Below are 13467 nucleotides of genomic sequence, written 5' to 3'. Positions count from 1 at the left end.
AAAACATGCATCAATTTTCATTTGACTGCAAGAACAATAATGGCAGCAACCCCCCCAAGAAAAAGAAAAAATCCTCAACTTCCGCTACAAACAGCAGTGCAACTCTTCATTTTCAACACAACCACAAGACCCGTTTCGTACTTGTTTTCCCACAATCACCCAAAACCAATGGAAGAATCCAAGACCTCATTCTCTCTCTTCAAGAAGCCACTTTCATGGCAAAACACTTGTTACCTTCTTCGTCCACCAACAACAACCCTTACCCCACCCATCTCCACCAAATCCACTCCTTCCTCCGCCACGGACGGCGACCCGATGCAGGTCGAGATCGTCGCCGATGATGAAGAGACCACTTCAAAGTGCACAATTGACAAGGTTGAGGAGAAAATGAGGCACTGCTTCATCAAGAACAAGCGCCCCAAACGGCCCCTTTTGCCCTCCGCCGCAGCGGTGGCGGAGGAGAAGCGGGTTGTTTCCGATGATGGGTTTGTGGGGAGGGTCAGTGACAGTGACTATGATCCATATGCTATGAGGTTGAGGGCATTGGACCTTATCTACCAGTTTCATTGCTAGTGTCATCATGATCATGATCATGTGTTAGATATGGAAGAATTATTTGTATAGATTATTTTTAGTTAATGGAAAAAATTTATTTTAATTTTCTTTTAGGATGGTTGGTTTTGTTGATGGCCATGGCTTGTGGTTGTTTTGGCATGGAAGATTTGGGATGTAGAGTTAGCTCTGGATGGATAAGTTAATCAGGGGTTATGCTGGTTCTTTGCAGACTTTCTGATTTTCTTTTTATCCGTAGTGTTAGAGACTCACACATCCTATGAGCCTCCAAACTTTCTGATCGTGTATAAAAGTAGCATTCAGTTATCTGTTTTCATGGCTTGTGTGTGTTGTGGTGGTGGGGAGACAAATACAATTAACCATGATACACCATTTTATTGGTCAACTCTTCATGTAGTATTAGTTATAGTCAAAGATTTAAATTGTGGTATCAGATAATTAAAAAACCTTGACGTTGCAGCTGAAATAACAGTCACATATAATTTTTTAAAACCTTGGTTACAAAAGGTAGATGTTTATAATATTTGAACAGAATTGAAAACATCGCCATATGTCATTTTCCCTTTATGACGAGGCAAGCATTTGTTTCAGCTTCAAGAATAGACTGCTCTTCATTTACAGTGTAGGGTGATTGATTAAGCACAGTTATACTGCCAATGACGGCAGTTAAACTTACAAGCTGTATATTGCACAAGGGAGTCCAGTCTAATTACATTCACAGAATGTACATAATTTAGGTTTGGAGCTGCAAAGTTTTTTTCAGATATGAACATGCCCGTGCTTGAAACATTTGGTAGAAGAAAACTGCTGGAATCTTAATGTATTCCCAATTTGAACGCCATAGCATAGCTCTCCTTTAAAACTTTGGTTCTAAGTCTGCTGCAACAAAGAGCCTTATGAATATGTGAATCTCTAGGGTCCTCTGCTTGAGGTTGCTCTTCAATCCCACAGTAATCCAGATTGCTACTCCTTGGCAATCAAGTTATGCAACTTTACAAAATCATCCAATGTTAGTTCCTCTGGCCTTGACTGTAAACATCAGAAGTTCATGTGGGTCAGCAGAACCCTTAAGAAACAAAATACCAGAACTGATGAAGTTTAGTGAGGGCATAAAAATAAAAACAAATGAAAAAAGTAGCACACACTGGTCACTTACAGTGGCTAGAAGACCTATGCTTGTTAAAGCTTCTTCGATCTCAAGTGATGTGCATATGTGCTGAAGTGACTTGCGCAGCATCTTACGCTTCTCATTGAATGCCGAATTAACCTACAAAAATATAGGACTGAAGTGTCATTGAAATGGTGAAAGAGGTTTGTAACATTGTCTTGGTTTACAGTAGCTGTTAGGAAGAAAACATTAACAAATGGATATCTTCTGTGGCTCAAGCATCATGGGATATTTGAGTGCGATGAGTCTTCAAATGAAATTAAAGATGAAGATCCTTGGAAACTCAATGCATGACAGTATATGCTGGGGAAAGGATTACCATTGAGAAGAAGCTTTTAGTGGAAGAAACTTGGGGATATTCTGAGGGTAGTTTCAGCTTGAATGAGACAACGGCTGCATCAACCTACACAAATATGAAAATCAGTTGTAAATTGATAATTTATAATCTATCCGTTCTCAAGTGCATTAAAGCAAAATGCCAAAATCAAGACATTACAGGCACATTTAATTATCAGATCACTTACATTAGGCTGAGGGAAAAAATTGGATCTTGGGACTTTAAGTTTGTACTCTGGATCTGAAAAGGAAAATCAGAACTTCAGCATAAAATCAACCAAATTGTGGGCAATGGATAACAAAATCTCTGGTTTCATTTTGATGCATAAGTTATTCCTTAAGAAACCACATGCAAAGCAGTAAAACCAATATTTTTACCAGCATTTACTTTATTTACAGCTCCTTGTGTCGTAAATGACAAAAGAGGTTAAGGCCATGTCTGAGAGTTCAATCTTTTCTATAACTGGATCAGTTTTACAGGTATTATTTGCTTATCGTAGGAAAACATATGATCCTTGATTGTAAAAGGATAGATTAACATAATACTACACTCTTTGCACTGCATATGTACCTGAGTAGAAATTAACAAATACATTGACGGGACGATACTCAGGGGTCCGGAGTGATGACACTACCAAGCGCACGGCAGTCTCCTCCTGCAATGGTTTGAACTGGTTAGTAAGAACTGATATTATATGAAGTCACCCTTATTATTGGAAGTGCTACTCTCATTCCATTAGGTTGAACTTGAACCCTTGTCATTTTTCAAAGGGGTGTTAATTTCAAAGATAAAAGATTAAAAGAATCAAAACCTTAAAAGGGAAGCTGATACAAACTGGTTCAAAACACACTCAGTTGTTGTGAATGTAGATTACTATTCTTGTGCAGATACTGATGTCAGTGTGATATCAATACCTGTGGGGTGGATTTACTATGGAAGGGAGAAAACTGAAACAGAGGTTACTCAAGAGACTCTGCACTCTCCCTCAATCTTCCCAACATTTTTGCTTACCCCCCCATCTTCTTCCCTCTCCTTTTAATATACCCTTAATATTAGGTGTTATTCTCAGAGAGGTCCATTACACCTGGCTCCTGTCCCTGTGAGGTCTGGGGAAGGTGAGATATATATAGTTACAGCCTTATCTTGTAATCCTTAGGCTATTTTTTGTGACTCAAAAGCCTCATTCACTAGATCACAAGGCTACAAACTTATCATACGCCAAAGCTCACACTTTCAAGATGAGAAATATTAGCTCAAAAAAGAAAGAAAATACACGGAAAACATAACTTGGCCTTTGGATATCTTTAACACTCAGTCACTTAAGTCTCCGAGTTATATAAGTTTCACAAAGGTCCTTTGGAAAACATGTCTCTTCTGCAATCTCACCTCCAGTTCTTGCAAATAAATTTGATCATTTCATAAATAATTTGGCCCTACCTTCATCTTTCTAAATTTTAAATTTCTTTCTCCATGCTTCAAGCTGGTAATATTGATCAAGATGTAAAAGCAATAAACATGAGAAGCACTCGAACTTGGGATCAAGTAAATGGTCGGTGGGGGTTGAGTGATAGGGATGGAAAACATTAGAGGTTAAGAGGAAATGAGAAAAAGTAAAACTAAAAAATAAATTATATAGACACTAAAGAGCTATCAATTCTAACCTGGAGCAATAAAACCACTTCTGAGAAAATGTCACCCATTGGTAGAAGTAGTTTGATCACATCTGTACTGATATTAAAGGGAATGTTGGCAACCACCTACAAACAACAGGCCAATTCAGGATTTACATTTAAGTTACATATTTTCTGGCATAATCTTGCAAACTTGAGTGGCAGAGCAGAACATCAAAACTTCATGGTTAAAATATAGCTTCCTAATTTAGGACCCTGAAGTCAAGCTGTCAAATGAATTTTTTAGGACTGTAATCTTGATAGTGGAAGATTCACAACAAGCATGAGCAGGCTAGCATAGATATAAAGCATAAATAAAACAAGTGAATTAACCAACTACACACTGAAGTTTCCTCTGCTACCCATGCAAAGTGCAATATGATTTTCTTTTTTTACAGTGATGAGTGGAGCAGAATGACAGGTTCAATTCAACCTCCTTCATTAAGTGGTAATAGTAATATTTATTTTCACTGACTGCAGAGGTACCTGAAGAGTTTTTTACAATGGAAAAAACTCCAGTATTGTGTCTAGAAAGACTTTGCTAAGGATTTATTTTTTTTGTTCTTAGTTAATGCACTGGACCAGTGAGCTGGCCTGTATAGGGCTGTCTGGGGCCCCAAATAGTTAGTCCACATCAAATCTGGTCCAGCCCAAATTTTGCATGGCTCAAAGTGGGCCTGCCCAAATTGATACACCACAAATGACTCAAGAATCATGGATTTTTTTAACAATATTATTTTATCTATGCAGTTGTAAGGCTTCAACTTCTAACATAATTTGAACTGTGGAGATCAAAAAATCAAAGCCTTAGCAAAAAAAAATCTCAAAAAACAAAATGAATAAGATGAAGCAAGCATGACTTCTAAAAGTTTACAACTAAATAACGTTGTTTGCTAGTTTAGGAAGTAGAGTACTCACTTTTGCTTTTCTAGATTCTGGATTTATGCTTCCAACCAATGATGACATATGAGAGCGCACATGACATTTGACAATATCCTCAGTCAAAACCTACAGGTGTTTTATCAAAATGTCAAGATAAATCATAACTTATACAGCAAAACTGGTGCTGAGTTATCGTAACTTTGGCATAAAAATCTGACATTTGACACGGAGACTGGAAGATGAAATATAGATGGGCAATGCTATTAACAAACTGAAGTAACAAATGAGCTGAAATATCAAGAATTATGATGAAATTACAAGGTGTGACATAACTTTTAAATGCAATAAGAAGAAACAGGGAAAACTACCACAGTAGATGTGGTTCCAGCCTCTGACTTCAACAAGAAGGGCTAGACAAGGAGTATTAATAATCCCAATCTTGTAATAAATGTCATGAAAGATATAATCTTGATTTGCAGGTTACAACTATAAGTAGCTAAATCTCAATGTGAAACAACATCAGCTAGTATAACTATAGTGCATATTGAGCTTCTATCTGAATTATATGGTAACTGAATTATAGCTCAATTCTTGAGAAACTTAATTTGCAATTTTGCATCTTATCAAAGAGAAGACTATAGGCATGCAATATAAAGTTCAAATTCACCATGACTTGTACCTTTAACTTTCCTGTACTTGAAAATCTTTCACTCACAAGGGCAGCCATGTGTTTATCCTGAATCACATGAAAGACACAAAAACATAAACTTGAGTTGAAGTACATGACAACGAGGAAGATCACCACTCTAACTTACCACAAAGTTGGAAATTTTACAAAGCCTACAGGGTGACCAATAAATATTTAAATTATGAAGATATACAAATTAACAGCAATACAGACCAAAAAAGGACACAAACAAACTCATTTACATATATTCACATGTGCAAACATGTACAACTAACTGTCTCGCTGTTGACAAACTGAAAAGAAACTAAGAAATCAAGGAAGGTATGAGAGTGTGAATACCGTTGTATTAATATTAGTTCTACAGGTGAGATGAAAACCAACAAACCTTCTCAACTGCAAGAACAAATGCGCCCGAGTTTAAAAGAACATTAGTCAAGGAACCAGTTCCAGGCCCAATTTCCAACACCACATCACCTTGTTCAACACCAGCCGCACCAGCAAGTTGGTCATTTATGTCAGCATTCAACATATAATGCTACAAATTACATCAACAACCAAATCAGCAAATACTTCAGAAGCAGATTCATTTCACAACAAGCCCCCCGAAACAACTACCTCCAAACAAGAAACAAAAAACATAAAATCAGATTTTGGAGAGCTAAAACACAAAATTCAGATCACACACACACATACCATCTGTTCGATAACAGACCCAAATGAAGTACACAAAAATTTCCTCAAAAATCATTCCACACAACAAAACAAAAATGACAAAATTGGATTTTAAAGTGCTACAGCACAAAATTCAGGTCAAACAAAGCACCCCATGACCCCACCCACCCTCTGTTCGATGAAGCACCCCTTCCAATTTCCATAAAAACACCTCAAAAAAGAAGAAAAAAATGACTTTTGGAGCTCTACAACACAATGGATCGTGCCAAAAATTCTCAGAAAACAAAACGTAACAGAGAAAAATGGAAACCTGGCCAAGTGATTTTCTGGGGAATCTGCCTTTGGAGTTGAGAGCTTTGAGAGTGGCGTGGTAATCATCTGCGCTTCGCGTCGAAGCAGTGCTGCTTCTTTCAGAGGAAACTACGTATGGCGTTCTATTCCGTACGCCGGCGGTGCTATCGTGCGCCGGTTTGTGGTGGCGGTTAAGCAATGCGTGAGATATTGGCGGGGACGCTTGAAGAGAGCATAGCGATGAAGGAGACATGTTTAGTTATCTGTTTTGAAACTTCCTACATATATACAAGGGGAAATAGTTAGCTACACAGGTACACTCATATACCATATAAGCAAAAAAACAAAAAATATTTTTGCATCTCCCTCTATTTAATGATGTAATTTCTATAACAAATTCTATTTTCAACGGCTTTATTTTATCTATAATTTTTTATGTTTTTATATATAAGACTTAATTATCTAAATTTTCAAAATAAAAAAAATGATTGTTAATTTAATTGATAACAATAAATTTGTTTTAAATTTATAATTTTTTCAAAATTAGTTTTGTTATTAATATTTCTCTCTCTTCTAATGATTAGTTAATACATTTTTTTTATTCTTTTAATGAGAGATATTTTTTATCTAAAAATAATTAATGCAATAAACATTATAAGTTGAATCTTATAAAAAAAAAAACTAATATTATTTTAAATTTAGTTTTTATAAATAAAAATTAAGAGAGTATCAAGTTTCAATGAAGAATATTTTAAAAATATTCTTATTTTTACTTGAGATTAATAAAATTAAATAATTTTAATTAACCTTCTTAATAAGTGTAAAAATAATTATTTTTAATTATATATGAGACGAGAAAAATTCATAATTATCTTGGACAGCAGTAAAAAAAATATTATCTTGGACCACATTTCCCTTTTTGAATTCCTGTTTTCTTTTTCAATTATTTGTTTGAAAAGAAAGTGTATGCAGTTTTGAAAAATAAATTGATAGAATCTGTTTCTTTTCCCCAAAGTTACCAATGATAAGAAACAAGAGATAGTAGAGAAAATGAAAGTGGTTCAGAGGGATAGTAGAGAAACAAATAAGGTCAACAGTAAATATACACTCGCTGACTTGTATTCAACCGTAACAAAATTATAAGGTCAATAGATCTCATTTATATACACACTAATCAAACAAAAGGCGGCGCCTCACGGATTTTGGAATCTTATCAGGACTTGACATTTTCCTTTTCATTTTTGAGCCCCCATTGCCTTGACTATCAGCATTCTTGGATGACTCTTCTCCTTGTTTTGATTGACGATGTTTAACTTTCGTTGATGGGTAGAACTCTGTAATGTTTAGCTGAATACTTCTTGAGTTTGGTGATGGTGATTTTTCATTTTCTTGAGATCTTGATGTTGAGTTCTTTATTCTTTTCAGTTCCTGCAAATTTCAAGCACCAAACATATTTGAAATGAGTGACTAATCACTAGTCACTCTTTTAAAACATTGATAAAGAGCAAAGTATCCACTTTGACCCTGAACATATTTTACTAAGAAATAATTTTTCTATAATCTCCCTGTGATAATTCCCTGATTTTTTTTGTGGTCACATATTTGAATCTCTTCTACCAACTGCTACAATTATTATACTAAAATCCTCTTGCATACTTCTCAGATTGAGTTTCAAATTCTTAATGTAACCAAGAGAGATATAAAAAAATTAGGATGCATGGATATTAAAATGACAAAGTTTAAACATAAGCCATCCGGTAGAAGGGAAATAATAAACACCTGCTCTTGCCAAAACCTTTTGACTTCTGCTGGAAAAGCAGCACCTACAAGGTCCATATTTTCATCTGTAAGCAGAAAACTGCATCCATCGTCTCCATGAATCTCTGGAGCATCAAAGTCATCCAGTAGATCCACCATTTCATCAAGCTCTATAGCATCATCCTGTTGCACACTTGATTCCTTCAATGGAACTTTACAGGAAATGTTAACCCCTGCACGTTTCCATTTGACCACAAAAAATTGATATCCATATCTCATTTTGACACGTTCTACGGAATCAAACTCATATTGCCCAAACAACGTAGTCTCTACTGTAGTTGTTGTCATATCTCTCAAAAAGATGGTGGAAATCATAGGAAACATCATTCGTCGAACGTAGGCTGGTTCCCAATGCTGATGGAAGTTTAAAAAATTAATCAGCATCTCAATATTGGGGTTTCCCCATACAATGTGTGGGCTATCACTTGCTGCAGAGGTATAAATATAGTGAGTACAATACAATAAAACACAAAACCAACCCTAACAGAGTAATCATCATATTCAAAAATGTCATTTTCAAATTACCTGAAAAATAACCATTGTCATTGCATAAATACATATCAATGATTTCATCCTTGGGAAAGTTTGGCTCCTCTGCAATCTTGTGAAAAAAAATTGTATGCTGATTTTCTAGTCTTTTTTTCTCCTTATGTTTCCTATTCTGCCAATCAAATGTTATTAAGTGTTACAGGAAATTATATTTTGAGCTACAGCATGTTAACAGCATTTAATTCAACTAGAAGTCAAACAATAAATTTAAACAAATAAGTGGCATGAATTTCTGATAGTGAGGTCATACCATATCACAGGAGAAGCAATCACATTTAAAATCCTCTGGTTTTCTCTGGCAACCTTCATCATCCTTTGTGACACAATATTCACAGGGAAATTTCATATGATCTTTTTTGCTGCCTGGATGCCCACAGAATGAACAATGAGATAGTTTTCTATTTGGGGAGTTCCCATCCACATTGTCCTCAACTTTAATGCAGATGGGAATTTGTGAAGTATTCCCTTTGCCGATCTCATGTAATCTGCATTAAAGATCATTGTCAGATTGGCAGGACCAAAATGTTTATCCAGGTTATCTAAGTCTCACTTTATTACCACTATTTCATTTCTAAACTAAAAGGCCAACATATAATTGAAATGAAATGGATAGGCATCCCTTGAGCTTGTTAAATATTACAATGAAAATGGGCTGTTAGAAACACCTTCTCGGAGAAGCAAATTAAGAGGGACTTTATCACACTAAAATCCTTATATAAGGGGGAAATTTTTTAGCCAATTAAGTCCTATTTTAAAAAATTTAGTAAATTTGGTCCCCCCCCCCCCCCAAAAAAAAAAAAAAAATCAATTTTCTTCAACCTAGAGAACCTTCAAATTCTCATTCTAAACTCAAATCAAATTTTGTCAAGTTTCCATTAAATTTCTTGATTCTAAACTTTTAAAATGATTTCATGTCCCAATTCAATCATAAACCCCCCAAGTATTAGGATAGGAAAATAATAATTTGAGGGTTTTAAGTAAAGCGACTTATTAGCTAAAAAAAAAAAAAACTAGAGATACCAAAGTTGTGCAGTCCAAACTAGGAGCAAAAGTAGAATTAAGCCAACTATTCCAAAACATTTAAATATTTCAGGTGATATATATGTTTATCACTTTGAAAGATTCATACCTATTCAATATATCATCTTCACTAAAAGCTTTAACAAAATGAAGTGCAGTATCAAGCCCAATCCCTCGAACACCATTTATATCATGATCATCTCCAACCAAAAGAGAGATAGCTATTAAGTGTTTCCTCTTCAATCCAAGCCCGGCTTCAATATCTGACATATTGTAGCATTCAAATGGTTCCTGCATGCAATGAATTTCTTAACATTGAAAAACTATAATGGAAAAGCAAGTGAGCAATTCATTTAATAATATGGTCAGTTGGGGAAGAAGAAGCAAGGGTACACTGAAGTGCCTTTGATAGATATCATAAATTTAATTTTATATCAGGCCAGATAATCATGAGTTTGTAACAAGTACGCAGGCTATGAAAACTCAAAATTAAAGTGATCAAATATATGTATAAAGTTTCATTTTATTTTATTTTTATCGGTAATTGTTAATTATGTTAGTTTTTGTTAGCTGAGGGATTCGAACCCACGACCGCTCCCCCCTTCCCTTCTCCCTTCACCACCAAACCAACCTTCTAACCCCCCTATGTATCAAGTTTCATGATACCATTTAGTAAGGACTAAGCAAAGATAGATGCAAGAACTGTATTCAAATAGATAAATTATATTTTATATAAAGAAAATACAATGAAGATGGTCACTTACTTTGGAGTTGGGACAGAAACATTTTATAATGCATTTGGCCCCAAAGAGGAATGCATCACTGTCAGCTGTGATGCAAGCATCTACATGACCTTCACTATTTAATTGAGCACAGAGTGCTTCAGCCTCTCCTTTAGCCTTTAGCACAGGCATTCCAAGTAGTTCAACCAGTTCCTATCACCAGAGAACAACTATCAGAAAACAAATACAACAAACCTGCATCCATGTCTAAAAAGTAAGTATTAAAGAAGTGTTCTTGGTATAAGATATATAAGTAAGCACTAGGAAAGCAAATTTGGATTAATGCACATGTGTATCAGAAAAATGCCAGCATAGAATTGACAGAATAGTTTCAAATTGATGGTAATCATCAAGGTAAAGCAAACATCGCACCGCACATTCTTGAACATGACTTGAAAACAAGCGGTTCCTCTCAGCTGAAACACCTTCTTCAGGCACCGGCAAGTTAGCCAATTCAATGCCAGAACACCGGAAATATCTCGCAATCCTGGCACGTGATTTCAACAGCGATGGACTCCCATCAACAATGAACACCGGAAGTGCTCCAAACTACAAGAAACACCATATCATCATTATCAAACATCACGTCCATCCTTTGTTTAACCATTCCATATCCAAGCTAACGTAACACACAACATATCAAAAATAAAAGGAACACTAATTTAGATTAACCCCCATCACAATGAATGACACTCCAATCGAATACTACCAATAAGGATTGTGTATCCTCACCAATCTCTGTGTATGTATCTCTCTCCTACTGGAAATTTCCAATACTAGAGAGGAACCACAATCTAACAAGTACATTAAATCTGAGTCAAAAATAAAAGGAACACTAATTTAGATTACCCCCATTCACAATGAATGACACACCAATCCAATACTACCAATAAGTACATTAAGTCTAAATCATTAAACCATAATCGGTGTTTTTTTATGTGTACCATAACGACAATTCGGGTTGAAGGTTTGAACCTGAAACCTCATGCAAACTACTTAAATCCCTCGCCACTAGGCCAACCCTAATGGGTTAAACTTTTACATGAGAATAATACTCAGCTATCAAGCAAAACCAAAAAAGGTAATAACACATTTTAACACAAAAATTTGGTTAAACCAACCAACTAATCTCAATTTTTCCCTTATTCAGTCACAAGGGTCCTAAAGCAACCCCCCAAAATCTTCCTTAAAAGCCAAAAAGTTCCCTAATTTTTATCACATTCTCTAGGGCAGAGAACCTTGCAGAAGAGACTGATGGTGCGGAAGAAGGTAAGCCTGAGATGGGGTTTTCTGACATGCATGGCCTTGATGGCATTCTCGGGCTGAACAATCCAGAACGAAAGGTCCACTGCAACTCGCTTGTTCCTCAAGAAATCAAAACCCTCCTTGCGCGCATAGGGCTTCAGCAGGTCCCAGAAATTACCACCAACCCCCATTGGTGATTTCTGTTAATCACGAAAGAGGGTAGGCAAATACATCGTCAAAATTTAATCTTTTTTTTTCACAGTGGAGTTAAACGAGTTGTTCTAGGTTTTGGTGTTTGGAAGAAAAGGAAGAGTGTGTGTGGTTCTTTTTATTTTTATATATATTTTTTAGAAGAGAACGAGATAGTGAAAATATAGCCGTTGGGTTTGCTACCGTAACGGTTGGGGGTTTTGCTAGGTGCACCTGGCATATTGTGCACCCAATATTAAAATAAAATTCTAAAAATGTTCTTAAAGGTTTTTTGTTTTTACGGATTATATAATCTGTATGACTTATACGAATCACGTAATCCATACGAATTAACTCATGAATTATACAATCCGTAAGTATTTTTTTTATAAAAAAATCAAAAATATGTTTTTCTAATTTATTAATAAATTAATTTTTTTAATAGTAAATATTTTTTTTATTTATAAAAAATATACGGATTAAATAATTTATATGAGTTATATTAAAATTAATTGTCACAAAATTTATCATTTAAATTTACATGTGCATTAAATATATATTAAAAAATTTAGTGTTATATATAACAACATTATTTATTTTATAATATGATTGATGGATTGGTTAGAGGGTCGTGCTAATAATCTGAAAATCACAGTTTCAACCCCTGCTTGATCCTATGAGGCTTATGGATTAGCTGATCCATAACCCTTTTATGAAAGGGCAAAATGGGAAGATCACGAAATTGCTGGGTCACTAGGTGTACTAGCAATGCCCAACGGTTGGTTGACGGTGAAATTTCGAAAGCCCATTGGACTCAGCATTATCCACTTTTGTACTGTGCATAAAAATATTAAATGGTTTAATATAATATGTTTTTAATTAAGGTAATATTTTGAATTTTATTTAAAAGAATTAAATTTAAATGTAATAAATGTAAAATTACACTATCAATAATTAAAAATCAGTGTTCATGTAACTTTTTAAGATAATTTTTTTTTATTTAAAACACATGTATCATTCACAAAAAATAATCATGTTCGAGTTAACTACGAGGAGTAAAAAATTTCTTTCTTCAGATATTTAATATAATGGTAAAACTTTAGACCATTAAGCTAAAACATCCTAATTGATCCACGTATTTGGTGATAAAATACTTATTTTAAAATTCAACAATCATTTCATTTAGTTCATATTTTATTATTTTTTATAATTACTTTTAAGATACTTTGGAATATTTTCTTAAGAACTTAAATATTTTATTTATTTTTCTATTTTTCATTATCTTTTGTATTATTTTCAATATATTTAGGAATATTTTCTTAAGAAATCAAATATATTTTTATTTTTTAGATTGTTTTAATATTTTCATTTATTGTCATTTTTTGCAAGAAAAGAAAATCTCTTCTTGGATCTGATGGAGAGCATTAGGATTCATTAAAAGAAAGAATCAAAAATTTAAAGAGGACGCTGAAGATTGTGCAGTAGTATCTGATAAAATATTAAGAGCATTTATTAGGATACTGTTAGGATTTTCTATTTACTATTTTTTTTATTCCTAGATTTTAATTACGAATATTTTTCAT

The 13467-nt window shown here is 34.4% G+C and overlaps 3 protein-coding genes across 3 annotated transcripts; 1 reads left to right on the top strand and 2 right to left on the bottom strand.

Moving 5' to 3' along the window:
* On the top strand, nucleotides 1-879 carry LOC106794683 (uncharacterized). The gene has a single exon (XM_014762431.3). It carries the CDS (start codon nucleotides 40-42, stop codon nucleotides 571-573), a length of 534 nt encoding a protein of 177 aa, XP_014617917.1. The 5' UTR covers nucleotides 1-39; the 3' UTR covers nucleotides 574-879.
* A 342-nt stretch (nucleotides 880-1221) lies between these two features.
* LOC100780381 (ribosomal RNA small subunit methyltransferase, chloroplastic) lies at nucleotides 1222-6669 on the bottom strand. Its single transcript, XM_003534542.3, has 10 exons — nucleotides 6301-6669; nucleotides 5704-5853; nucleotides 5310-5366; nucleotides 4667-4756; nucleotides 3740-3835; nucleotides 2649-2733; nucleotides 2266-2318; nucleotides 2061-2144; nucleotides 1730-1840; nucleotides 1222-1602 (listed from the first exon to the last, which is right to left on the bottom strand). The coding sequence occupies exons 1-10, from the start codon at nucleotides 6532-6534 to the stop codon at nucleotides 1537-1539; spliced, it is 1026 nt and encodes a 341-aa protein (XP_003534590.1). The 5' UTR covers nucleotides 6535-6669; the 3' UTR covers nucleotides 1222-1536.
* Nucleotides 6670-7366: 697 nt separating this feature from the next.
* On the bottom strand, nucleotides 7367-12014 carry LOC100779848 (flap endonuclease GEN-like 1). Its single transcript, XM_003534541.5, has 8 exons — nucleotides 11689-12014; nucleotides 10823-10999; nucleotides 10433-10603; nucleotides 9778-9959; nucleotides 8899-9133; nucleotides 8625-8760; nucleotides 8061-8527; nucleotides 7367-7709 (listed from the first exon to the last, which is right to left on the bottom strand). The coding sequence occupies exons 1-8, from the start codon at nucleotides 11884-11886 to the stop codon at nucleotides 7452-7454; spliced, it is 1824 nt and encodes a 607-aa protein (XP_003534589.1). The 5' UTR covers nucleotides 11887-12014; the 3' UTR covers nucleotides 7367-7451.
* Between the last annotated feature and the right edge of the window lie 1453 nt (nucleotides 12015-13467).

The sequence above is a fragment of the Glycine max genome, chromosome 9 (genome assembly GCF_000004515.6).
Source record: "Glycine max cultivar Williams 82 chromosome 9, Glycine_max_v4.0, whole genome shotgun sequence".
Taxonomy (NCBI): domain Eukaryota; kingdom Viridiplantae; phylum Streptophyta; class Magnoliopsida; order Fabales; family Fabaceae; genus Glycine; species Glycine max.
The sequence above is the reverse complement of the archived record's forward strand: the minus strand, read 5'-3'. Positions and strand labels throughout refer to the sequence as shown.

Excerpts from the sequence above, each read along its gene's own strand:
- LOC106794683 (XM_014762431.3), top strand. The coding sequence starts at position 40 with ATGGCAGCAACCCCCCCAAGAAAAAGAAAAAATCCTCAACTTCCGCTA.
- LOC100780381 (XM_003534542.3), bottom strand. The coding sequence starts at position 6,534 with ATGTCTCCTTCATCGCTATGCTCTCTTCAAGCGTCCCCGCCAATATCT. Across the intron at positions 2,319-2,648 it reads ATTTGTTAATTTCTACTCAG|ATCCAGAGTACAAACTTAAA; the intron begins GTACATATGCAG and ends TTTCCTTTTCAG. Across the intron at positions 1,841-2,060 it reads CTAAAAGCTTCTTCTCAATG|GTTAATTCGGCATTCAATGA; the intron begins GTAATCCTTTCC and ends ATATTTTTGTAG.
- LOC100779848 (XM_003534541.5), bottom strand. The coding sequence starts at position 11,886 with ATGGGGGTTGGTGGTAATTTCTGGGACCTGCTGAAGCCCTATGCGCGC. Across the intron at positions 10,604-10,822 it reads GTCATGTTCAAGAATGTGCG|GAACTGGTTGAACTACTTGG; the intron begins GTGCGATGTTTG and ends CTCTGGTGATAG. Across the intron at positions 7,710-8,060 it reads AAAGGTTTTGGCAAGAGCAG|GAACTGAAAAGAATAAAGAA; the intron begins GTGTTTATTATT and ends TGAAATTTGCAG.